This window comes from Meles meles, chromosome 8 (assembly GCF_922984935.1).
Source record: "Meles meles chromosome 8, mMelMel3.1 paternal haplotype, whole genome shotgun sequence".
NCBI classification, from domain to species: Eukaryota; Metazoa; Chordata; class Mammalia; order Carnivora; family Mustelidae; genus Meles; species Meles meles.
The window spans coordinates 45038554-45065070 of NC_060073.1; the positions used below are offsets into that span (position 1 = coordinate 45038554).

At 36.8% G+C, this 26517-nt stretch overlaps 1 protein-coding gene across 3 annotated transcripts in view; it reads left to right on the forward strand.

Moving 5' to 3' along the window:
• PIK3C2A (phosphatidylinositol-4-phosphate 3-kinase catalytic subunit type 2 alpha) overlaps positions 1-26517 on the forward strand; it is a 108525-nt gene that overhangs the window by 13109 nt on the left and 68899 nt on the right. For all 3 annotated transcript variants that reach the window (XM_046015018.1, XM_046015016.1, XM_046015017.1), the window contains exon 2: positions 14087-15221. In XM_046015018.1, the coding sequence (XP_045870974.1) occupies positions 14151-15221 (1071 nt within the window). In that variant the 5' untranslated portion in view covers positions 14087-14150. The remainder of the gene's footprint in view (positions 1-14086; positions 15222-26517) is intronic.

Sequence of the window (26517 nt, forward strand, 5' to 3'; positions counted from 1 at the left end):
AAAAAAAACAAAAAAAAACAAAACAACTATAGTATGTTGGATGGTACTAAATGCTAAAGAAAAAGCAAAGGGGAGTTAGAGAAAGTTGCAGTTTTATCTTGATTATCAGGGAGGACTTAACTCAGATATCACCTTCTCAGGGAATACTTGGTGAGAGAGGGTATGCCATTCAGCTATCCAAGGGCAGAACAGTCTAGAGGGAACAGAAGTGCAAAGGCTCTGAGCGAGAAGTATAATGTATTCGAGGAATAACAAGGCGGTTAGGTGGATAGTAGCACAGAGGAGAATTAGAGAAGTAATAGGGGGACTAGATATTAGAGTGCCTGGTAGGCTGTTGAAAGGATTTTACCTTTTTTTTTCTGAGTGAGATAGGAACTGTTGAAAGGTCTGAGTGGAAAGATCTAAGTTTTTCAACATCATTCTGGCTCCTGTGTTGAGAGTGATCTGAAAGTGGAGGGTGGAGGTTGGCAGAAACAGATTGGGTATTTATTCCAATAATCCAGGCTACAGATGATGGTTGGTCTAGGATGGTAGTAGGAATATATAGAAAAAATGCTCAGATTCAAGAAATAGTTGAAGATGGAGGCTGTAAGATTGTATGTACATATCAGTAACTATCAAACATTGCTGCGTTCCTGACAAGCTATAATTAAATTGGGTTTTCTAATTCAATTCAAGTAAAATAAATTTGCTGGATATAACATACAATGGTGAGAGTGTGCAGTCATCTCTTGCTTATAGTATCTATTTTAAAATATTGTAGTTGTATTTTAAAATACAGTGGTTTTTTTTTTTTAACATAAATCATGTTATGTGCAGTGCCTCTTAAGTGATTCACAGATGGTGAAAATTTGGGAAACCGTGATTTGTTTTGTTGTTTTCTTTTGCAGTCTTAATTACCCTTTCTCTGTATCCCTTAATAAATCAGAGTAGTGTCCTTAATTTAGCCTAAAGGTTGGCAAATAAAAAGGGGTAATATTTCTCTTATTTGTATTTTTTATGACATTAAAAAGTTGAGCTTCTTGTGTTCATATAATTTGCCACATGTGAATTTTATTTTATTTTATTTTTATTTGACAGAAATCACACTAGGCAGAGAGGCAGGCAGAGAGAGAGGAGGAAGCGGGCTCCCTGTGGAGCAGAGAGCCCGATGCAGGGCTCGATCCCAGGACCCTGGGATCATGACCTGGGCCAAAGGCAGAGGCTTTAACCCACTGAGCCACCCAGGCGCCCCGCCACATGTGAATTTTAAAACCCCATACTATTAATTGCAGGTGGTTTAATTTTCACATACCATGTATAATATATGAAAATATTTAAACTACTTAAAATATATGGGGAGTGGATTCTTTTATTATGAAATAATGCACAGAAAAGTGCATAAAGCATATGTGATTATTTAACAAGTAATTGTAAAATAAACACCTGTATAACCCGTCAGTAGGTAATGAACTAGAACATTACTTGTATTCCAGAAGTCCCTAATATACTTACCCTTGGTCATGAATCTCTGCCTCCCTCCATGAGTAACCACTATCCTAACTTTTGAGAGTCCTTTCCTTCACAGTTTTACAACATTATGTAAGCATTCTTTTTTTTTTTTTTTTTTAATGTAAGCATTCTTAAACAATATAGTTTTTCATGTTTTTGAAATTTATGTGACTGGAATCATTGTATTTTTTTTTAAAGATTTTATTTATTTATTTGACAGACAGAGATCAGAAGTAGGCAGAGAGAGGAGGAAGCAGGCTCCCTGCTGAGCAGAGAGCCTCTTGCAGGGCTCGATCCCAAGACCCTGGGATCATGACCTGAGCCTAAGGCAGAGGCTTTAACCCACTGAGCGCCTCTCATTGTATGTGTTTTTATGTGTCCATGTGCTTGTCATGTTTCTACATTTTACTCACTTTTTCTTGTAGCTATAGTTCATTGGCATTACTGTATAGAATTCCACTGAATGAACTGTGATATAATAAAAAATAACTATTTGGTCTTTGTTCTCATTCCTGTCATGCAACTCCTAAAGCCCTTGGAATTTCTAGAGTTTCTTTTGTATGCTAATGAGATTAATAGTGTCAGAGATCCCTAGATAGTTTCAGGATGGTGCTGGTCACCAGAGGCTGAGGCATGTTTAGAGGATTGGAACTTTCAGTCCCGTCCCCGTCGTCGTCCGTCCCCCCCCCCCCCCCCCCCGACTTTTGGAGATGAGAGAGGAACTGGAGACTGAGCTAATGACTACTTCCAGGTTCGTTTCTACTTTGGACTATTGTGGGCAATGTTACTCGAAGGTTCTTAGGATTTTCTTTTTAATTTGTAGAAGTTGGTAATCTAGGATTTGAGTCCTTTGGTTATGTGTTAAAGATATCTTCCTTTCTTGTGGCTTGTTTTTGTCATCCTCTTTGGTGTGTTTAGATAAATAAAAGTTGTGGATTATAGTCCAGTTTTTTTTTCCTCTTTTTTTTTTTTTTTTTAAAGATTTTATTTATTTATTTGACAGAGAGAGATCACAAGTAGGCAGAGAGGCAGGCAGAGAGAGAGGGGGAAGCAGGCTCCCTTCAGAGCAGAGAGCCGGACATGGGACTCGATCCCAGGACCCTGAGATCATGACCTGAGCCGAAGGCAGCGGCTTAAACCACTGAGCCACCCAGGCGCCCCAGTTTTTTTTTCCTCTTATGGTTAGTACTTTTTGTCTTGTTTAAGAAATTTTTCCCTTCTATGATTCTAGTTTTTCCTTTCCCATTTAGACGTTTGGTTTGCCTTGAGTTGATTTTTGCTTAAGGAGGGAAGTAGGAATCTGTTTCATATCCCTTCATTTGTTCTAGCTTCATTTATTGAAAAGACAGTTCTTTCCCTGGGCTCTGATAGGCCGCTTATCTTCAGTCAGGTGTCTGTGCAGGTGTTGTTTCTGTTCTTGACCTCTTAGCCTGTTCTTTATTAGATTTTTCTCTTCCTGCATAAATACCATGTTATCCTTAATAAAATTAGTTTTATAATCTTTATTGGGTAGAGCAAGTCTTCCCACCTTGTTCTTTTTCAAGAAGTTTTGGCTCTTTTGGCCATTTTGGTTACTGAATAAATTTTAGAATCCCCTTGTCAAATTTTATTTTAAAAGCTGTTGAATTTTGAATGGGATTTCATCAAGCCTACAGATCTATTTTAGGAGAAGTGGAATCTTCATAAAATTAAGTTTTCAAGCTTCTAAACATGGAAAACTATCCCTTACATTCAGATAATCCTAGTATTTGTCAGTAAAGTTTTATAATTTTCCCCCACAACTTGTTACATGTACTGCTAGTTAGTAGGTTCTGTGTGTGTTACTGTAAATATAATCGTTTTGAAAATTGCCTTGTCTAACTATGATATATAGAAATACAATTGATTTTTTATATATTAGTATCATTTCCAATAGTTTGCTAGAATCTAGCATTGCTGTTACCTATATATTCTTTGGAATTTTTACTCTTATCTCGGTTAATACTTTGTTTCTTCCTATTTGATCCTAAATTTTCCTTTTCTGTGCTGTCTAGTAGTCTATAAAGTGTTGAATAGAAGTGGTTGTGGGCATCCTGGTTTTTGTTCATGGTCAAAGGGAAAGCTTTCAAGGTTTCATCATTAGATAAGATTTTTGTTGCTACTCATGGTCAAATAAGGAACTTCCCTTCTGTTCATAGTTGGCTAAGAATATCTATTGAGATGAACATAACGCTTTTTCTGTTTTAATTCTTTATTGATGTGGTAAATTGCATTTTGCATTTACAGCTAAGTTTGGTTTGCTGTTTTGTTTAGGACTTTTTGTATTTTGTATTTCATGAGTAAGATTGGTTTGTAATTGGGGTGCCTGGATGGCTCAGTGGGTGGAAGCCTCTGCCTTCAGCTCAGGTCATGATCCCAGGGTCCTGGGATCCAGCCCTGTGTGGGGTTCTCTGCTCAGCAGGGAGCCTGTTTACCTTCCTCTCTCTCTGCCTGCCTCTCTGCCTGCTTGTGATCTCTGTCTGTGAAATAAATAAATAAAATCTTTAAAAAAAAAAAAAAAGATTGGTTTATGATTTTCTCATCCTTCCCTGGTTTTGTTATCAGTTACAGTAGTCCACAAAAAGTTTGGGGAACATACCTTCTTGTCTGTTTTCTGGAAGTTTGTGAAAGGTTATTGTTTCTTCCCTGCATAAAGCCAGTGAAGCCATCTGTCCCTGCAGTTTTCTTGAAAATATTTTTGACTGCTAATTCCGTTTCTTTAGTGTTTATAAGATTATTAAACTTTGTTTCTATTTCAGTCAGTTTTAGTAAGTTTCTGTCTTCTAGGAATTAATGTACATTTAAAATTTATTTCCTTAAACTTATTAATATCCCAATTATCTTTCTAATGCCTGCTACCCTTTTTTATTCTTGATACTGTTCATTCCTGTCTTATTTTTTTCTTGATCAGCATCACCAGATATCTTACTGGTATTTTAAAACGAACCAAATTTCGACTTTTAAATCTTCTTTTGTATATTTCCTCTACCACTAGTTCTTCTTTAGTCTTATTCCCTTTGTTCTGCTTTTATTTTGCTGTAATTTTTATGATTTCATGAGATAGATGCTTATCTCACTCATTTTTCAACCTTTCCACTTTTCTAGCATCGTTTAAAACTAAAGTTTTCCGGGGCACCTGGGTGGCTCAGTGGGTTCAAGCCTCTGCCTTTGGCTTGGGTCATGATCCGAGGGTCCTGGGATTGAGCACTGCGAGGGTCCTGGGATTGAGCACTGCATCGGGCTCTCTGCTCAGCAGGGGGCCTCCCCCCCCCACCCCCCGCCTGCCTCTCTGCCTACTTGTGAACTCTGTCTGTCAAATAAATAAATAAAATCTTTAAAAAAAAAACACTAAATTTTCCTGAGTGCTAGGGTGTCTCAGTTGGTTAAGTGTCTACCTTCGGCCCCCTGGGTCCTAGGATCAAGCCCAGGCTCCCTACTCAGTGAGGAGCCTGCTTCTCCCTCTCCCTCTGCCTGCCGCTCGCCCTATTTGTGTTCTCTCTTTCCCTCTCACTGTCAAATAAAGAAAGAAATCTTTTTTTAAAAAATGCTGTAAATTTTCCTGTATCTCCTTACTGTATCTTACAAGGTTTGGTATGATGAATATTTTTTCTTTCTCTGTGTATGTGTTAATCGGTTTGGTATATTAGGTTTGGTATAACTTTTGTTTATTTTAAAGATTTTATTTATTCCAGAGAGAGAGAGAGAGCATGAGTGGGGATTGTCAGAGGCATTCTGAGAAGCAAACTCCCCACTGTGGCGGGAGCCCTGTGTGGGCTCTGTCCCAGAAACCTGCGATCATAACCTGAGGGAGCTGAAGGCAGACACTTAACCTGCTGAACCATCCAGGCGCCCATGTTTATTGTTTTTTTCATTGATATTTTTCATAGTTAATTTTTTTTAAGTTTATTTATTTTAGTAATCTCTACACCCAATCTGTCACTCCTGCTCTAGGACCATGAGATCAGGAGCAACGTGCTCTTCTGACTTAGCCAGCCAGGTACCCCAATGGTTTTTTTTGTTTTGTTTTGTTTTTGTTTTTTTGCTTTCAGCATCTAGTATACACCCAATAATGAATATTTATTGAAGAATTGAATAAATTATGTAGTGCTTGTTTACCAAAAATAAGGTTTTTTTTGTTTTTTTTTTTTGTTTTTTTTTTTTAAATAAATACATGGACATTGGGGAGGGTATGTGCTATGGTGAGTGCTGTGAAGTGTGTAAACCTGGCGATTCACAGACCTGTACCCCTGGGGATAAAAATATATGTTTATAAAAAATATATAAAAAATTTTAAAAAATACATATTTGAATATTCTCTTCCTGGCTTTAAATCATATTGGGATGGCCTTCTTTATACTGAGGTTAACTAGGAATTCCCTGGGTTAGTTTAGCTTTATGATTTTTTTTTCCTACACTTAAAAAGTTAACCTTTTTGTAATTTTGTAAGCCTGTTTGGTTGATTTATCTATGAAATGAAGTTTATCTATGACATGTTAACAGTTTGTTACTTGTAGAACAATTAGAAATTGTATACTTTAAAAATACAAAACTGGGGCGCCTGGGTGGCTCAGTGGGTTAAGCCTCTGCCTTCGGTTCAGGTCATGATCTCAGGGTTCTGGGATCGAGTCCCGCATCGGGCTCTCTGCTCAGCAGGGAGCCTGCTTCCCTCTCTCTCTCTCTGCCTGCCTCTCTGCCTACTTGTGATCTCTTTCTGTCAAGTAAATAAATAAAATCTTTAAAAAAAAAAAATACAAAACTTACTCATAATGGTTAAGACAGACCTTAGTTAAAAGCCTATATGTTGTCTAGGGAACTTAAAATTTTTCTTACCCTGAAAATTAACTAATAGACATTGGAGATATTTTATTGAGTTGAGGGAAGGGATGACTTCCCTTTGGGAAAATTAATTTCTGGATAGTAAGGAAAAATTTATGATGCTCATTCACCATGCTTTTTGTTCCTTTTCTTATAAATTCTGTCCATAAGTTGTCTACTTGCCACCTTTAGCTTTTGAGCACTTGAAATATGGCGAGTCTAAGTTGAAATGTGTAAGTGTAAAGTATGTACCACGTTTTGAAGACTTAATATAAAAAAAGAAGGTAAAATGTCCCATTCATATTTTTGTATTGCTTACCTATTGAAATGACAGTATTTTGAATATATTGGATTACATAAAATATTAATAATTTTGTCTGTTTCTTTCCGTTAATGTAGTTGTAAAAATTTTAAAATTCGGTATGTGGCATGTATTCCATTCCCATTGAATAGTGCTAACCTAATCTCACCCAGCAAACACCAGGACACTCATCCATTTAATCTTTGACAAAGTTGTATAATGCCTAATACCAAAATACTTGATTACTTTTGTCAGATAAGTTTTTTTCCTCCATGAATCATAGAGATAGTTGGAGAATGTTACCTTGTCTACTGGAGTTCTTCCTTTTAGAACAGATGACACTTCTCTCCTATTTTTATTTATTTAAGAGTTTTACTTTTTTAAGTAATCTCTACACCCAACATGGGGCTCAAACTCACAATCCTGACTGAGATCAGGAGTCACACACTCCACTGACTAAGCCAGCCAGGCACCCCCTCCTCTCCTATTTTTAGTTTTCTGTTGCCATCTCCCCTCCTAGTTTCCAAGATAATTTTTTTCTGCCACCACTTGTTTATTCTAAACTCAACCACATGATTTTTCATATTTAGTTTTTTTTGTTTTTTTTTCAAGATTTTATTTATTTGTCTGAGAACACGAGCAGGGGAAGCGTTAGGCCATGGACAAAGCAGGCTCCTGGCTGAATCCAGGACCATGGGATCAAGACCTGGGCCAAAGGTAGACACTTGACTGAGCTACTCAAGTGTCCCAAATTTAGTTTGACTTATTAATAAATAAAAAAAACAGACTAAAAGAGTTTATTTCTTTGCTTGTTGCAGAATTTGAGCTTCTCTTTGATAAAAAGAACGGTGTCTTAAGTTTCTAGTCATAGAGGCATTCATTCAACAACTACAGTAGCGTAGAAGAGGATGAGTAAAATCCGAATTCATGCTCTCAATGAAATGATAAATTTGCTAGTCATGTGATAACAAATTAACCAATAAATTGGCACATGTTATAACTAGCATTAATTGCTTCATGACAGAATGAAACAAAACAATAAAATTTATTAATGCAGAATGAGGTAACTAGCCTTGAGGAAGAAAGTTGGTATTTATGAAGGATAAGGTATGTTTAGACACTTATTCTAGGTAACTGTTAACATAAAAATATAGTAAATTAGCAGTGCCTGGATTTGAGTTCTCTCACCACTTGCTAACTACTATGAACTTGGGCAGATTATATAATTTGTATGAAGTTTTTTTGTTTGTATACCGGAGGTAAGAGTAGCTACTTAATTTATGAGGATTAAATTAGTTAATACATTGCTTTAAGCAGTGTTTTTGGCACTTAGTGTCTACATACCTCTATGCAAATAACGTATATTGGTGTATGTCTATAGATTTGTGTATAGATAAAGATATGTAGATATTTGCTACAGTTTTAAATATTTTCCATGGTTACTGTAGTGTTAATTATTTTATTTATTTATTTATTATTTATTATTTATTTTTTAAAGATTTTATTTATTTATTTGACGGAGAAACAGAGATCACAAGCAGGCAGAGAGCAGGCAGAGAGAGAGAGGGGGAAGCAGGCTCCCTGCCAAGCAGAGAGCCCAATGCGGGGCTCAATCCCAGGACCCTGAGATCATGACCTGAGCCGAAGGCAGAGGCTTTAACCCACTGAGCCAACCAGGCACCTCAATAATTTTATTTTTAATGGTGGCATAGTATTCAGTTCCATCGGGGTGCCATTATTTAATTTTCTTTGAGATTCATGTTCATTTTATTTTTTTTAAGTTATTATTATTTAAGATTTTATTTATTTGACTCAGAGAGCAAGAGAGCCTGCATGCATGAGCACAAGCAGGGGTGAGCAGAAGGCAGAGGAAGAGGGAGAAGCACCCTGCTGAGCAGAGAGCTTAATGCAGGACTGGATCCCAGGACCCTGGGATCATGACCTGAGCAGAAGGCAGATGCTTAATTGACTGAGCCACCCAGGCGCCCCTCATTTTCATTTTAGATGAGAAATATTTGCATTGTTGAACTCAAATGATTTTTTTCTCTATTTTTTTTACTTATCTTTAATTTCAAGATCACAAGGTATTTAGATGGGTAACAGTACTGGCTTGTTTCATTTCTTATTTCTGAGATTTAAATTTAAATTTTAAATGAATGTCTACCAAAGAAGCCAAGAACTTTTAAATTAATTCTTTTGGGTCTGCAAATGGTATCCCAAAGTTTAACTGAATAGTTTAATTGCCCTCTTTTGAAGAATGTAAAGTAGCTACAGCCTTGTGATTATCACTGGGTTACTCTATGTTGGGGAATTTTGGCAGATGGTATACAGTCATCATTCAGAAACTAGTTATATTGTCTTTTCCAGCTTGAATTAGGAGAACATTAGCATTGAAGTTTGCATTTTGAATTAGCATGTGCAAAATTGTTTCCTGCTAAATGTTTGTCATCAAATGATGTTTTGTTTTAAAAAATTAATGGAGCATGTCACTTTGGCAGCCTCAGAAAAAATAGCTGAAGCACTGGGTTACTTTTGGACAACCTCTTAAGTCCTTTATTACCATTTGAGTATACATGCATGATAATCTTTTGGAAAACTAAAATATGGTAAATCAGCTGTTAACAGCTTACTTTTACTACTTAGAGTTGAATTTAGCAAATACTGCTTGGGGTTGATATTGGGATAGGGCAAGCAAATAAATTGATGTGAAAAAATGCCATATTCACTGTTAAAATATTTTTCAAACTATTTTATACCTTTGTCAGTAAATAAGAGGTAACATTAGTATGAAATAATTTGGAATAAGTGTTCTCTTTTGAGTAAACTATCTCAAGCTCACTTAAAAAAATCCTGATTCTTTGAGAACAATGTCATATCATTACCAAATATGGTGGCCAGGAAAATGGTTAAATAAATTACCAATATGCTTGTGGAAGATGAATTGCAGTTCAGTATCTGCTTCCCTCTGCAAAATGTTATTTTGTTCTAATCCATCTGATTTTGTGAAAAATAGACCATGTTGTGGTATTCAGTAACAGGCAGTTAAACTTAATTTCTCCCATCATATATTCCAGTCATGTGCCATCTGAAATCTCTTCTTCAAAGCTGTCTGATAGCTTACTCCCTTCTTTTTTTTTTTTTTTTTAAAGATTTTATTATTTTACTTATTTGACAGAGAGAGAGATCACAAGTAGGCAGAGGCAGGCAGAGAGAGAGGAGGAAGCAGGCTCCCTGCGGAGCAGAGAGCCCGATGCGGGGCTCGATCCCAGGACCCTGGGATCATGACCTGAGCCGAAGGCAGTGGCTTAATCCACTGAGCCACCCAGGCGCCCCAGCTTACTCCCTTCTTTAAAACACATGTTCATTAAATTAAGGCCCATATTTATTAAGCTGGGTGCTTTTAAATGTAGGGAAGAAAGATACAAAGTAGGTCTCTGCACTTAAGCTTATTCAATACTATTGGGTAGACATAGAGGTTACAGATTCTGTGTAAAGAGGTTTTTAGTTATTATGGGAGAAAGTAATTTTAAACCAGCTTAAGCAGAGGAATTTATTGGCTTAAATAAATGAAAAGACTGGTCTTGGACATGGGTTGGATCCTGACACTTAATGTAATATCCAGAATCTATTCCATTTTATTTCTCATAGCTTTGCTCTCTTCTGGTTTGAATCTGTTCTCGGGCAGCATCTCCTTCAGTGAGTAATGGCAAAGATGGCTACAGCGATGCCAGACTTAAATCCCATAAATTTAGTAGCTTCAGTGATAGGCTTCCTTTCCATATAGTTTCAGAAGTCTTGCGATTACCTCTAATTGGCCAGACGGGTCCTCTGATGTGGTTGTGGGTAGGAGGGTTGGGGCTAAGGATGTTTGAGCCCTATTTGAACTAGATGGAACAAAACAGAGACGTCAGGACTGCAAAAAGGAAGTTATAATTTCTACTATCAGAAGAAAGGATATTGATGAGGCAAAAACAGCATAAAGTCTATGAAAATGAAGATAGAAGTTTTATATGAGTTGAAAAGATAGTTTCTAATAGGAGCTGCTTAAGAAAAGTTTCAGGTGTCTGTATTTGCACGGGGCCCTGAAGGACAATTATAATTTTTCCAAGGCAGAATGAGTAAAGAAAGGACTTTCTAGGTCACTCACTTGAGAATTTTGGCAGTGAAAGGAGAATATTAAAATGAAGGCTACTGGAGTCTAAAGAGGAATGTTAAGATTTTTTTCCACCTCTGTGTGTACAAAACTTGAGCATGTTTATGGCAGAGGAGCAGAAGCAAGTAAGAAAATAATGCAGAGGAGGCAATCACTGATAAGTAGGGGAATTCAGTGGGATTTAGGGGAATTCAGTGGGATTAAGGATATAAAAGGAAAGGATTTAGGAAGGAAAAGGGCACTGTTCATTCTCTGAGGATACTTGAAGGAAGGTGGTAGTGATGGCTGTGAAAGTTAAGACGGAAATTTTGCTGTTAAATTGGTAATTGGCTTTTGCTTTCTGAAAGTGAGAAGGAGAGATTGACCAGTTATCTGTTGCTATGTACTAAGCCATTCCAAAATGATTTTGTGGGTTAGCATTTGGCTTGAACTCAGGGTAGGTGGTTTTTTCTGCTATCTTGCCTTGGGTCAGTAATGTGGATGTGGCCATTTGGACTGTGGATGAATGGTCTAAGGTGGTGGCTTTGCTCATATTTGCTGGTTGGTGATGACTGTCGACTGGACCTTTTTCTCCTAGTGCTCTCTCATCTTCTCTGAGCGTTCCCATGGCAGTGGCTGCACTGAAAAAAGAAAGAGATGAAGCAGTCAGGCTCTCATGAACTTGAAACTCCCACAGTGTCACTTCTTTTATATTGTATTGGACAAAGCAAGTCACACAGAGAACTAGACTCCCACCCTTTATGGGAGGAGAAGCAAAGTAACTTTATAAAAGGGAAGTGTGTGCTAGAGCGGGAGGAATTTGTACCTCTTCTTCCCTATCCAACATTTTGTGAATTTTCAGTCATGCAGCCAAGTTGGAAGGATTTCAAAGTGAATATCCATATGCTTACCAACTAGATTGTTCTATTAATATTTTCCTATACTTGCTTTAGCACATGTTTATCCATCTATCCCTCCCTCAGCTAATTAACTTATTTTTTTTTGTTGAATATCAGAGTAAATAGTAGACATCAGTATTTTCCTCTAAGTAGTTTGTATTTATTTAGTAAAAGTCAATATCTGTTTACAGTTTTTTCTTGAGATGAGATGTTTGCGTACAATGAAGTATACAAATTTAAGTGTGCATTGTGCCTAGTTTTGCACTCTACCACAGAAGGGAAAAATATAGAAAAGCTTTTCAGTGAAATGCTTCAGAAGTTCAACTGTAGTTGTACAAAAGACTTAAAGGATGTCTTCCTTGAATATCTCTTTATGTCCTCATCACTAGTAATTTTTTCATTTAGTATTACCTCAGCACTTAGGATTTTCATTTGTTTTACATTAATCTGAAATAACTTTGAGTGTTTCCTTACCTCCTATCATTAAACTTATATTTTGTATATACTATAGACAAGCACTGTGCTAGAAAAAGGATGTAAGTAGGGCTCCCTTGATTTTTTTTTTTAATATTTTATTTATTTGACAGGCAGAGATCACAAGTAGACCCAGAGAAAGGCAGAGAGAGTTGGATGGGAAGCAGGCTCCCCGCGGAGCAGAGAGCCCGATGTGGGGCTTGATCCCAAGACCCCCGGATCATGACCTGACCTGAAAGCAGAGGCTTTAACCCACTGAGCCACCAAGGTGCCCCCCCCCCTTGATTTCTAGGTGTTCAAAATAGGTGAATCTCAAATCTGTTTAGATTAATAATATGTGTGATTTATTTAATGCTTATGCTCAAGGCCAGTGATAAGCACTTTTCAGTTGCATTGTTTCATTTAATCCTTCTAATTTAGGAGACAGATACTTTCTCATGTAAAAAGTTAGGAAACTAGGGCATTAAAGCCTCTGCCTTCGGCTCAGATCATGATTCCAGGTTGTCCTGGGAACGAGCCCCGTATCCGGCTCTGGGGAGCCTGCTTCCTCCCCTCTTTCTCTGCCTGCCTCTCTGTCTACTTGTGATCTCTGTCTGTGAAATAAATAAACAAAATATTTTTTTTTAAAAAGTTAGGAAACAGGGGCGCCTGGGTGGCTCAGTGGGTTAAAGCCTCTGCCTTCGGCTCAGGTCACGATCCCAGAGTCCTGGGATCGAGCCCCGCATCGGGTTCTCTGCTCAGCAGGGAGCCTGGTTCCTCCTCTCTCTCTCTCTGCCTCTCTGCCTGCTTGTGATCTCTGTCTGTCAAGTAAATAAGTAAAATCTTTAAAAAAAAAAAAAAATCATCTTAAAAAAAAAAAAAGTTAGGAAACAAAGGCATTTGAGAAAGTTTTCACTTCCCCAAGTTCTTACAGCTTCATAAATCAAGCTGATGTGACTCCAGACCCATAATTAATCCCTGATTCATATTGATAAGAAAAGTAAGAAATGTGCCCTGTAACACAGCAGCTAACTAACCCTTTGCTTCATACAGTAATTTTGATCTGAACTATGTTTATCTTAAGTAGAAGACTATGAATTCTTATGATTGATGAGATACTTTATTAATAAACTATTTCTTATAGCTTATGAATAAATATTTAGCTATTTATATTATAACTATTTTCTTAAACTCTGTGCCAGTATGGGGCTTAGATTCATAACCCTGAGATCAAGAGTTGCATACTCCACCAGTTGAGCCAGCCAGATACCCCAGTATTACAACTAATGATTTAATTTCAGATAACCTAATAGAAGTGTGGTCAAAACTGTGACAAATTCAGCTGTAATTTAACCTTTGAGAGGAGTATTGCAACTTCTTGCAGCTTTAATACTCTTATTTTCTGATCTTTGTTACATTATACATTAATAGTTGTAGAATATTATAACCCCTTAATCAGTTTTTCATATGTGTTTTGATAATAGTTCCTTGATTTTGTTGGTTAGATATTGAGTACTTTTATTGCTAATTGGCTTATGAGTAATTTAACAAATAGCAAAAGATTGAAACCATTTTAACTTGCTATCTGCATAACAGTAAGCCCTGTTCAAACTCTTGACAATATGTGACTAGCCCTTAAGCTGTTTTGTGCCAAGAGTCCTGCAGAAAGTGTCATTGGTTAACAGCAGCCACCTAAAATGAAAAGTTCTTAAGTTCATTTACAGTGCTAGCTTTCCTGTTAGGTCAGGGAATGAGGTGAAGTCATGTATGACTAAACATATCCCTTAACCCAGCACTGTGTAGATATTTTAAAAAAATGTTCCTTCACCCAGATGTCCCACAACTGTTCATTTTATTTGATTTGGTTGTTTATGTGTAAGTGGCTTTAAACCCTAACTCATATGAGATAGGTTACAAAAAAAATCTATTTGTGTTTTAAAAAATCTAATTGAGGTTTATGTTTATTTTTATGTATAGGTCTTGCCATCTTGGAAGCTACAAGAAAAAATAGATTAGGGAAGGTTTGGTCTTTTAAGTGGATATGGCTGAGATATCCAGCAATAATGGATTTAAACAGTGTTCATCACATTTGGAACCAACAAGAACAAAAGAAGTGGACAAAGAAGAAGCATTACAGATGGAAGCAGAAGCTTTAGCAAAACTGCAAAAGGATAGACGAGTGACTGATAATCAGAGAGGCTTTGAGTTGTCAAGCAACACCAGACAAAAAGCACAAGTTTATAACAAACAGGATTATGATCTCATGGTGTTTCCTGAATCTGATACCCAAAAAAGAGCAGTAGATATTGATGTAGAAAAACTCACCCAAGCTGAACTTGAGAAACTATTGCTGGATGACAGTTTTGAAACTAGGAAAACACCTGTCTTGCCAGTTACTCCTGTTCTGAGCCCTTCATTTTCAACACAGGTCTATCTTAGACCTACTATTCAGAGAGGACAGTGGCCACCTGGATTATCTGGGCCTTCCACTTACACTTTACCTTCTATTTATCAGTCAACTTATAGTAGTAAACAGACTGTATTCCAAAATGGCTTCAATCCAAGAATGCCTACTTTTCCATCCACAGAACCTATATATTTAACTTTTCCAGGACAGTCTCCATATTTTTCATACCCTTTGACACCTGCCACGCCTTTTCATCCACAAGGAAGCTTACCTGTCTATCGTCCAGTAGTCAGTCCTGACATGGCAAAGCTGTTTGACAAAATAGCTAGTACATCAGAATTTTTAAAAAATGGAAAAGCAAGGACTGATTTGGAGATCACAAATTCAAAAGCAACAGTCAACAATCTACAGGTATCTCCAAAGTCTGAAGATATAAGTAAATTTGACTGGTTAGACTTGGATCCCCTAAGTAAACCTAAGGTGGACAATGTAGAGGTATTAGACCATGAAGAAGAGAAAAATATTCCAGGTTTACTAGCAGAGGATCCTTGGGATGCTGTTCTTCTTGAAGAGCGATCACCAACAAGTGGTCACCTTGAAAGTAAGGTGAATGGAAAATCTCCTTCTGGGGCAACAGTAACAAGAAGCCAGTCTTTAAATATTCGAACAACTCAGTTTACGAAAGTCCAGGGCCAAGTATCTCAGGTATAGTCTTTTCTTACTAACTTCTCAAACTTAGTAGTATAACACAGAATTCATGGTAAGTATATAATTTATTAGGTAAAAGAACTATTTTTCATTTTGAATCTGGTTTTCTTTATTCTTAAATGTGCTGTGAATCTTAGATTGCATGGGAAAGAATTAAATGTGTTTAGGTCAATTGAATAATTAGTTGCTATTAATATTTTTAATAGGATTATAAATTTAAGAAACCTAATCAAGGATCTGGCTATCACTGATAAGCTTTTATTTAAGATAATTTTTATATCTCTCCCTGACCTTTCGTTATACATGGTCCTACTTTCTCTTCCTTATCTCTTTAATTTTTCAGGGTAAACAAGGAATTTTGGGTTTTAACCCCATTATGGAAATTTTCCTATGTATTATTTTGTTGATTTTAACCATGAATGAATGAATGAATGGAAGAGCAAGAGGAAGGGAAATAAAAGCCATTGAAGGACACTGTTTAAACACCTATATTGATAAAAGTCAAGAATGGAGCTATAGTCTATGTGGTGTAGTTGCTGAGTTCATATCATCTTACTATCTGTAAAAATTAGTTAGGGGTGGCTGGGAAAGGATGTCTTCCTCCCTCAGAAGAGAGGCAGCAGGGTTTAGACTTCTCCTTTCAAAATACAGTATATCATAACAGATTTCTGTTTTGCTCTTATTATATCTCTGGATCTTGGAAATGTTTAAGCCTCATTCTCCCCTTAATGTGAATTACAGCATTCGGCTAATTAGATCAGCCCTTAAGTACTCTTCAGGTGCTGATAACCAACTAGCCTTTAGGGAAGGAGAAGTGAATTTTTTTTTTTTAAGATTTTATTTATTTGCCAGAGAGAGAGCGAGCGAGCAGCAGGCAGAGGGGGAAAGCAGACTCCTGGCTGAGCAGGAATCCTGAAGTGGGACTTGATCCCAGGAACCAGGGATCATGACCCAAGTCAAAGGCAGACATTTAACTGACTGAGCCATACAGGCTCCTGCTATTTTTTTTTTTATTTTTTTATTTTTTAATTTAAATTCAGTTAGGGTTGCCTGAGTGGCTCGGTCAGTTGAGCATCTGCCTTTGACTCAGGTCATGATCCTGGGGTCCTGGGATGGAGCCCCTAATCATGCTCCTTGCTCAGTGGGGAGCCTGCTTCTTTTTCCTCTGCCTGCCATTTTCCCTGCTTGTGCTTACTCTCTCTCTGTTGAATAAATGGATAAAATCTTAAAAAAAAAAATTTTTAAATTCAATTAACCAGCACATAGTACACCATTAGTTTCAGATGTAGTGTTCAATAATTTATCAGTTGCTCCTCACATCACCTGCCTTAATGCCCATCATCCAGTTAACCCATCCCCTCACCACGAATAATCGAATTTTGCATGATTTTGGATGGGTGTATCTTGAATTGTGACTTTGAAAAGCCATTTTGGAGAAAGCAGCAGGTAGTAAGGAAGCGTAGGAAAAAAGGTGAGGACATTATCAGAAAAAAGAAAAAAATCTTAATTGATACAGTGTTTTATAAATATATTTTGACTACAGCTCACACTAAGAATATGTTAAGCTCTTTTAAGCTTTTCAATATTTACAAATTCAGTCGCATAATCTCTTAATATTTCCAAAAATCACAAGTTAATTATACATTTTATTTTTTTTTTCCTTTTTTATTAATTTAATTATACATTTTAAATTGGAATCCTAAATACAGTGTCAAATTATTTTCTCTTAATATCTCTGTCATTTTGTTGTGGTTTTTGTTTTTACAAAATAGCAGTCATTTTCTAAAGTATTTAAAAGGAGAAGGGGAAACTTTAAGCCATGAGTCATCCAATAAAAAAAAAAAAGGCAGGGGCGGAGGGGGGATATACCTAGTAGAGGAATTGTTGGTAATTCTGTTTAGCTTTTTGAGGCATTACCAAACTTCTTTCCATAGTGGTTGCATCATTTTATATCCCACCAGCAATGTTTGAGAGTTCTGGTTTCTTCACATCCTTGCCAGTACTTGTTATTTTCCATTTTTTAGATTATAGCCATCCTGATGGATAAGAAGCATATTGTTGTGGTTTTGATTTACATTTCCTGATGATTAATGGTGTTGAGTATCTTTTCATGTGCTTAATTGGCCATTTGTATATCGTTTTTGGAGAAATGTCTGTTTAAGTCATTTGCTCATTCTACAAATTGGATTGTTATTAGCAACTTTATTCATAATAGTCCCAAAGTAGAAATAACCCCAATGTCCTATTAACTGATAAATGGGTAAACCAAAGTGTTATGTTCATACAGTGGAATATTGCCTACAAAAAAAGAGTGAAGTCCTAGTATATATAATAAGATGAACCTTAAAAACATAAATGAAAGAAGCCAGATACAAAAGACCATGTATTGTATGATTCATTTTATATCATATGTCCAGAGAAGACAAATCCAGAGAGAAAGGAAGCAGATCAGTATTTTCCAGGGGTGTGGGAAGGTAGGAATGAAGATGATTGCTTAATGGGTACAGGGGTTTTTTGGGGGTGATGAAAATGTTCTAGAATTAGACCATTTCAGGGCACCTGGGTGGCTCAGTGGGTTAAGCCTCTGCCTTTGGCTTAGGTCGTGATCCCAGAGCCCTGCATCCCATCAGGCTTCCTGCTCAGCAGGGAACCTGCTTCCTCCTCTCTCTCTGCCTGCCTCTCTGCCTGCTTGGGATCTCTCTCTGTCAAATAAATAAATAAAATCTTTTTTTTAAAGATTTTATTTATTTATTTGTCAAAGAGAGAGAGAGAGTGACAGAGCGAACACAGGCAGAGGGAGAAGCAGGTTCCCTGCCGAGCAAGGAGCCCGATGCGGTACTCGATCCCAGTACACTGGGATCATGACCTGAGCCGAAGGCAGCCGCTTAACCAACTGAGCCACCCAGGTGTCCCTAAATAAATAAAATCTTAAAAAAAAAAAAAAATTACACCATTTCGGTGTTCTTTGCATAGTAGTGATGACCACACAACATTGTGAATGTACTGAAAGCCAGTGAATTGTACGTTTTTAAATGGTTAAAACAGCCTATCCTGCTCAGGTCAGGTCACTGCCAGATTCACATTTCAGTCAGTGTCAGTGGAGAGATTCCTCCCCAAGTGTGGGTCTTGTTTTTATGGGTGAAGCATTGAGGGTTTAGGGATTTCAGCTGTTTTCAGGAATTGTTTGGGAAGGGCAGCTGCCTAGAACTTAGAGATCTCAGGAACTATGGAAAGTTGCAGTGTCTGCTATCAGAGAAAAGGAAGCTGCTAGTCTTGTAGGGAGCTAAGTGTAGGCTTAGTCCTTCCACTGGTAGAAGACAGAAAGCCCTTGATTGTCCATGCAATTCCCAGTGAGCATCCAGGTCACTTTCAAATAATCCTGCTCCTTGCATCACATTTTTGTATGTATGTATTCACATCTCTACAATATATGCATTGTGACCACAATACATAGATTATCTTGAATTTAATAAAATATTTATAAATGACTGGTTTATTTCATTATCTATCTCAAATTCTAACTTTCTCAGGATTGAAAAGTCATTTATCCTAAGGGAAACATTATTCCATCTCCCCAAGAAGCCTGCTTCTCCCTGTCCTCCCTGCTTGTGCTTTCTGTTGCTTTCTCTGTTCCTATCTCTCAGATAAATAAATGAAATCTAAAAAAAAAAAAAAAAAAAAAAAAAAAAGAATTAACTAGGCTTCTAAGCATCAGTTTTAACAGAAACCTTTTAGATTTTGCTTTTAAGTATGGGGCGGGGCACCTGGGTGGCTCAGTCAGTTGAGTGTCTTACCCTTGATCTCAGAGTCATGAGTTTGAGGCCCAAATTGGGGTCCATGCTGGATGTGGAGCCTACTTAAACTTTTTTTTTTTTTTTAAAGTATGGGGTGGGGGTTAAGGATCAAGGAGTAAACAAACTGTTTATGAGAAACATGAGTGTGCTAATAAGCGAGGTAAGCAAAAATAACATGACTTGAGCAGCTGAGCACTCAGATGGGAGCTTGATTTCTAGAATGTATGTATCAACAGCTTTACTAAATGGCACTATTTCTGAATTGAGGTGGCTTAGGCTACCAGCCCAGCCTGGCTGAGGAATGCAGTTTTTAATCATTGCATTATTAAAATCCCATTTAATAATTTTGTCTGAGCATCACATTCAAAGAGGGGCCACTGGCAAACTAGAGTATGTCTTGAAAAGAGACAACTGCAGTTTTCAGGAGCTAGAAGCTAAGTCCTTTAAGGAACTGTTGAAAAGATTGGAAATGTTTTGCCTGAATTTTTTTTATTTTTTGAAGAGACTATTAATTGGAGATAAGTCACTTAGTAGATCTGAGTTTCTTCATCTGTAAAATAAAGATGGTTATGTTGTGGGATTGTTGAGTGTGACAAGAATTCTTGAGATGTTTTGTGGTGCAGCTTGGTTTATTTAATTAGAATGGGGACAGGACCCATGGGCAAAAAGAGCTTAACTTGTATGAAACTGGTGGTTATATGCTTAGTGCTCAAGGGGGAGGGGACGTGCAGGGATTATTAAATCATTAGATGTCTTTGAATTTCTACTCGTAAAACTACTTTCATAATATTTCTATGGTGCTTATCATTCAGTTTGATATTAATTATTGGTGAGATTTACATGAGACTCTTGAAGAATATAGCAACCTTTTTGAAACTATACAGGCTATCAGTCAGCCTTCCGGGCTAAAGGTGAACATTTTTCTGCTTCTGTCCCTTATTAGTTAAACTGGATGAGTTCTGGGATCCCTTTCCGGAGTAATATTTAAAGTTTGGAAAGTTCCCATGTAAGAGGAACTGGACTTTTTTCTTTCTTTGAAAGTTTTGTATTTTGAGGGCACCTGGGTTGCTCAGTGGGTTAAGCATCTGCCTTTAGCTCAGGTCATGATCCCAGAGTCCTGGGATCAAGTCCCAAATTGGGCTCCTTGCTCATCAGGGAGTCTGCTGCTCCCTCTGCCCTTCCCTCCTGCTTATGAGCTCTCTCACTCTTTCTCTCAAATAAGTAAAATCTTTAAAAAAAAATAAAGTTTTGTAGTTTGGACATAGTTTCTCGAATCAATTCAGGAACTAGAATAACTGAAAATCATGGTATTGTAAAAAAGATGAAATAGTGATATACTAAATTTCACAGTATATTAAGTATATTACCTTTGTGCTATAGTAAGTAGGATTTTTGTGCTAGATTTTAATAGACAAGTGGCAGCAGGTTCTGAAAGTTTTATAAAAAGGTTAAAATTAAGCAAATCCCATTTATATTTTTTGATGTGAATTGAGAAATTCGAGTTAGTAACTTAATTTTAAAGTCCATTGTTCCAGAAAATAGAACAAGGACCGATGAGGAAGAAAATTCAAGGAGGCAGATAATATAGTTAAATATTGACTATAGGACTTATAAGTAGTCATTTAATAATGATGGTTTCTATCAGGTTATTTTAAAACTTTTCTCTGATATTCATATTTTGGGGGGGATAGCAGTGCATATTCTTTATAATTACTTTACATGCTGAAGTATTCATTTCCTCTAAGAATTTTATGCTTTGTGGTAAAAAGAGTGTTTTTCTTCTTAGTCAGCAAGCTTACTTCCTGTTCCCTTTTAGTGTCTTTTGTTAATAATCTAAAGGCTTTGGTTCAAATTTTTGTGACCAATACCGGGAAAAGGCAGCAAAGAGTTTAAAATTGTCTTATGGCAACTTAAGTTTAAATCAGACTTTTAGTTAATAGCTATAAATTTAGCTACTTTGAGCGATTGCAAAGATTTTAGTAATCAAATTATTTTCATAGAACTGGCTTTGCAAAGTTCTATGGGTTTTAGTTCTTTCTAAAAGTTAACTGTATTAACATTATAAGCATTTATATACCCCATTGGCAGAATGTCTGTCATTAATTTTAAACAAGGGGAAATCTTTTTTTTTTTTTTTTTTTTTTAAGATTTTAGTTATTTCATAGGGTGGTGTGGGGCAGAGGGAGAGGAAAATCCCAAGCGCACTCCACACTGAAGTTTGAAGCATGTCTTGGGGCTTGATCTATAACCCTGAGATCATGACCTGAGCCAAAATCAAAAGTCACATGCTCAACTGACTGAACCACCCAGGTGCCCCTAAATAAGAGGAATACTGAACAACATGATTTTCATTGTCTAGCTGAACGTAGTAAACTATTTCAATAGCTTAGTGAAGTATCTTTTTAAAACTATTTAAAAATTTATATAAAGAAGTGATTAACTTTGTTCCAAATAATAACTGTTATATACATATAATATTTACACACACACACACCCCACTTAAAGTACATTTATTGAAAATTTAGGGGGCTCCTGAGTGGCTCAGTCATGAACCGTCTGCCTTCAGCTCTGGTCATCCCAGGGTCCTGGGATTAAGCCCTGCATTGGGCTCCCTGCTCAGCAGAAAGCCTGCTTCTCCCTCTCCTACTCCCTCTGCTTGTGTTCCCTCTCTTAACTGTGTCTCTCTGTCAAATAAATAAAATCTTCTAAAAAGAAAAGAAAATTTGGTGTTGTGTTCAGTCTAATTTCTGGGACAGTATGGCATGACCCTTCCATCTGTGTAGGTGTAAAGCTTTCCCATTCTTAAAACTGCTTTACAAAGCATATACTGTTAGAGTTTTGTGCATTATTTCAAACCTTCATCATTTTCTTTAATCCACCCTTTCCACCACCTCTGGTGGATGACCTTAACTACTTTTTTTTTTTTTTAAAACTACTGAGGTTTAGGACCATTTTTTGGTATGCATTTGCCCACTTCAGATTTGCCTCTTCTTTCTGGTTTGGATGAAGGAGCTATTCTTTCACTTTTTCAAAACTTAATTCTTTCACCTCTTTTCTTGTTTTTGTCTCCCCAAAATATTTTCTACCATTACTCTTTAAAGAAGAATTTTTAGTTACTGCCTTTACAGTCTCTCCTGTTTTCATTGTATTGCAGAAACTTGTTTCTGATAATATGAATACTAATTGCCAATCTAGTGAGCATAATCACTGTCCAACTCTTTTGCTTCATTTGCAACAGCTGACTGCATCCTTTTCTTGAAACTTCTTTTCTGTGTCCTAGTTAAATCTACTTCCTAGTTTCCCTCCTGTAATCCCCCTTTTCCTTTGTCTAGCTTCTAAACATAGGCATTTCTCCAAGGTTTTGCTCTTGTCTTTAATATCTCTTACCTGTACTCTCTTGGTTGGTGCTTAATTTTGAGGCTCCAAGTTAGGTTGAAAGCTACTGCTCTACATTCCTGCAGTGATATGACTCCTTGGTTCTCTGTGGTTGAGATGCTCTGATAGTTAATTTTGTGTGTCCCTTTGATTGTACCCTGGGGTGCTCAGACATTTGGTCAAACATTAATCTGGGGTTGTCTGTAAGGGTGTTTCTGGATGAGATTAATATTTGAATCAATAGACTGAGTAAAGGCAGATTGCCCTCCCTAATGTGGGTGGACCTCATCCAACCAGTTAGATGTCTGAATAAAACAAAGCACCCTGACCCTATTTCTAATGAGGGGAAATTCCTCCAGCCTAACTGCCTTTGAGCTGGAACATGGGTTTTTTTCCTGCCTTTGGACTCCCAACTGAAATATCAGCTCTTCCTGGGTCTTGAACCTGCTGGACTAAGATGAGAACTATACCATTATCTCCGGGGTCTCCAGCTTGCCAACTTACAGACCTGTCAGTTTCTATAATTAGGGAGCCAATGCTTTATAGTAAATCTCTTTACATACGTGTATATGTGGGATATTGCTCTCCCATTGATCTTGATGGATGCCTACAGCCATTAGCAGAGAGAAATTTCCCAGTAGAAAATAGCAGAAATTAAATGATCCTCAAATCTCTGCCTTTAGCTCTTGGAATAGGATACTTCTAGATGGTAACCAACTACATGAATTTACAAACCTAACTATATTACTAGAGAGCTCACTGTCTTCCCCCCACAGACCTCTTCTTTCTTCTGTATATTAGATAATAGCATTAGCAATTTTTTGTCTCATTTGTTGAAAAATACTTGAGGATACAGTGTGTGGGTTACAGATTAATCATTCACAGACCTAATCCTTAAAGAACTTGGTTTAGAAGGAGAGACACTGTATATGCATATAACTGTAGTACAAAATAGAAAGCTTTGAATGCTACATAAAGGTTTGTGCAAGATCAAGGGAGAAAAGAGGTTATTTGATGCCTAGGTTGTTTGGAATTAAAGGGAGGGATTGGGATTGGGGGCAAAAGTTGAGGGAATAGGTGTAAAGTGTAAAATGTTAAAAAAAATAAATTGTTCCAGGAAGAATGGAGAAAAACAAAACCCCTAATGTTACCATATGAGATGACACATTGGCAGTTCAGCTGTTTTTTACTTGTAAAAACAAAATAAAAACAGAACATTTTGAGTTAACTTTTCAGGTGGTGTTTTTATCTTGATGTATGACTAGAGAATTAGTTGTAGTCTATTTCTGTCACTGTCAGTTGAAAGTTATATAGAATATTGCAGAAATTAAATGATCTGTGTGATCTATGATCTATAATTTTCTTGAAAGGAAAGACCTAATTCATGAAAGGTACTCCGAATAGTACAATTTTTTTGGTTAAAAAAAAAAATCTATAAGTGCCACTAAGGAGATTCAAAATCTGTTAATAAGTAAAACATGAAAAAGAATTAAAGAAGGAAAGATGATTATTGGGTCATGCAAAAGTACATGTTTTCTATATAGCATTGCTCCTGCAAAGGCCATAATGTTGTTTTTCTCATTATGTTTTTAAGTTTTTTTTAGGGAGACTTTTTTGAGAGGTGAGAATGGCAGAGTGATTAAGCATGTGATTCTGAAGCTAGGCTTCCTGGTTTGAAATCTTAACTCTGATTGTATTAGCTGTGTGACCTTGTGTTAATTAACTTCTCTGTGCCTCATTGTAAAATGGGGATTATATTACCCACCTACTAGAGCTCTGTAAGAAATAAATAAAACATATATTTAAAAATTTCATATAGCAGGGCTTGACATGTAATAAATGCTCAGTAATTGCTAGATTGCGGGGGGGGAGTGGTGGTAAAATACACATAAGCGGATTTACTGTCTTAACCATTTTTAATTGTATAGTTCACTGGTATTAAATACATTCATATTGTTGTACAACCATCACTACCATCCATCGCCATAAATTTTCATCATATAAAACTGAAATTATACTTACTAACAACTCTCTATTCTCCCTTTCCCAAATTGGACCAATGATTGGGTGTTTTCTGAACTGGAGATTAAGTTATACAAGAATATAACATTGAGTAAAATTAGATTATTTTCAAAGGGCTTTCACATTATGATAAATATAAAACAGAAAGTGATGATATATGGTGTTTGGTTCAGACTAAATACTTCAAGGTGGCAGGAGGGGAGAATTGTTTCATGCTGAGTAATCATGAAGGGCACTATAGATGAAGTAGCATTTTGTTGGGCCTTCAAAAATAACAGATTTTGACTTGAGTTGTGAGGGCGGGTTAGGAGGAGGTCATTGAAGACTAAAAGATTCAGAGGCAGGATAGTTCAGTTTGTGTTTTATAGGAATAGGATGTGATTCAAACTAATTGGAACATAGAAATCATTTGGGAAGTTCTAGGAAATGTGATTGCATTAGATTATGGCAAACTTGATATGTCAGGCCAGAGAATTTTTAGGAATATCAAATCCTATTTTCAGGGTTGTATGGTTTATTTGCTATAGTGCTTGTTTCTATAACACAAATTAACTCATATAATTGGTAAATATTGGCTTGATGTCAGTAAAATGGAGAAGTGACATTTGTTCAAACATAACCTTTCTAGCATGTAACATTTTAAAACAATCAAGAACAAACTTTCTCATAATTAAAGAGAAGTCCTTATCAATATGAGAAAATATTAAGGAAAACATTGGAAATCCTGCAGAAGTGTTGTCTTCTAGTGAAGATGGTGGTTGAATGAGTGGTGTCAAGAATGATTCCATGTTCCACAGTGTTAAGCTCTCTGGTGAAGACCAGTAAGTGCAGACAAAGTTGTGAAGATCTTTCTCTTTGCTTTGAGAACTTTCATGAAGATGTACATCCTAGATTATATATATTTTTTCTAGATTGTATTTTTACTTCATTGAAATTGGTCTTGAGTAGAAGCAGGAGTTCCAGGGTTTAAGGCTTCAGAGGATCTAAGACCATAATGCTAGGTGCAAATTCAAGTGGAGATTTAACTGTGCACATATTTTTATAAGGACTTGTTATTTTATTTGAGGCCTTGATTACAAGTTATGTGGATTTTGTTGTTTTTTTTTTTTTAAGATTTTATTTATTTATTTGACAGAGAGATCACAAGTAGGCAGAGAGGCAGGCAGAGAGAGAGGCAGAGAGAGGAGGAAGCAGGCTCCCTGCGGAGCAGAGAGCCCTATGCGGGGCTCGATCCCAGGACCCTGAGATCATGATCCCAGCCGAAGGCAGCGGCTTAGTCCACTGAGCCACCCAGGCGCCCGCAAGTTACGTGGATTTTGAATAGTTTGCCTTAACTCTGTTTTTCCCATGAGTTGTGTTATTTTTAGTTGTGGTTTTTCTAGAACTCAAGATTTGTTTTGTTTTCCCCCCCTTAAATGTGCATATCCCATTCTAGGAGAAGGGGCTCTGATACACTTTAAAAGAAGGAAATTCATAAAGGAGTTGTTGCTGTAATTTTTCTGACAAGGTTTTTTTGTGTGCCATGGTCATTGAACTCCATTAGAATTCTTGAAATGTATGTACTATATTCTCATCCACTTAGTTTTGAATTGAGAATATTCCAATTTTAATTTATTGAATTTCAAAGGAAATTTACATTTGAAATTTGTGTCAGACTATTTATGTAGTAAATCCAAACACCTCTAAATGGGGGTGCCTTGGTGACCTGGTCCGTTAAGCATCTCTTGGTTTCAGCTCAGGTTATGATCTCAAGGTCATGGATTGTGGATCGGCAGCCCTGAGTTGGGCTCTGCATTCAACATGGAGTTGGTTTAACATTCTTTCCCCCTTCCTCTCCCTCCTCCTCTGCCCCTCCCCCAACCTCACCACTCAGGCACTTGCACAAATAGGCACACTTTCCTCTCAAATAAATAAAATCCTTTTTCAAAAAGACAATTCCAAATGGACTCTGCTCTTTGGCTCTGCTTGGGTAGTGAATTTATCTCATTCAAGTATTGCACACAGAGTTTGATCAGACATAAACTTAACTTTTAAAGAACTGTCAGGATGTGTGCATAAGTTTATTAAGATGGAAAATGCCTGCTAACTCCTAAAACTCATTC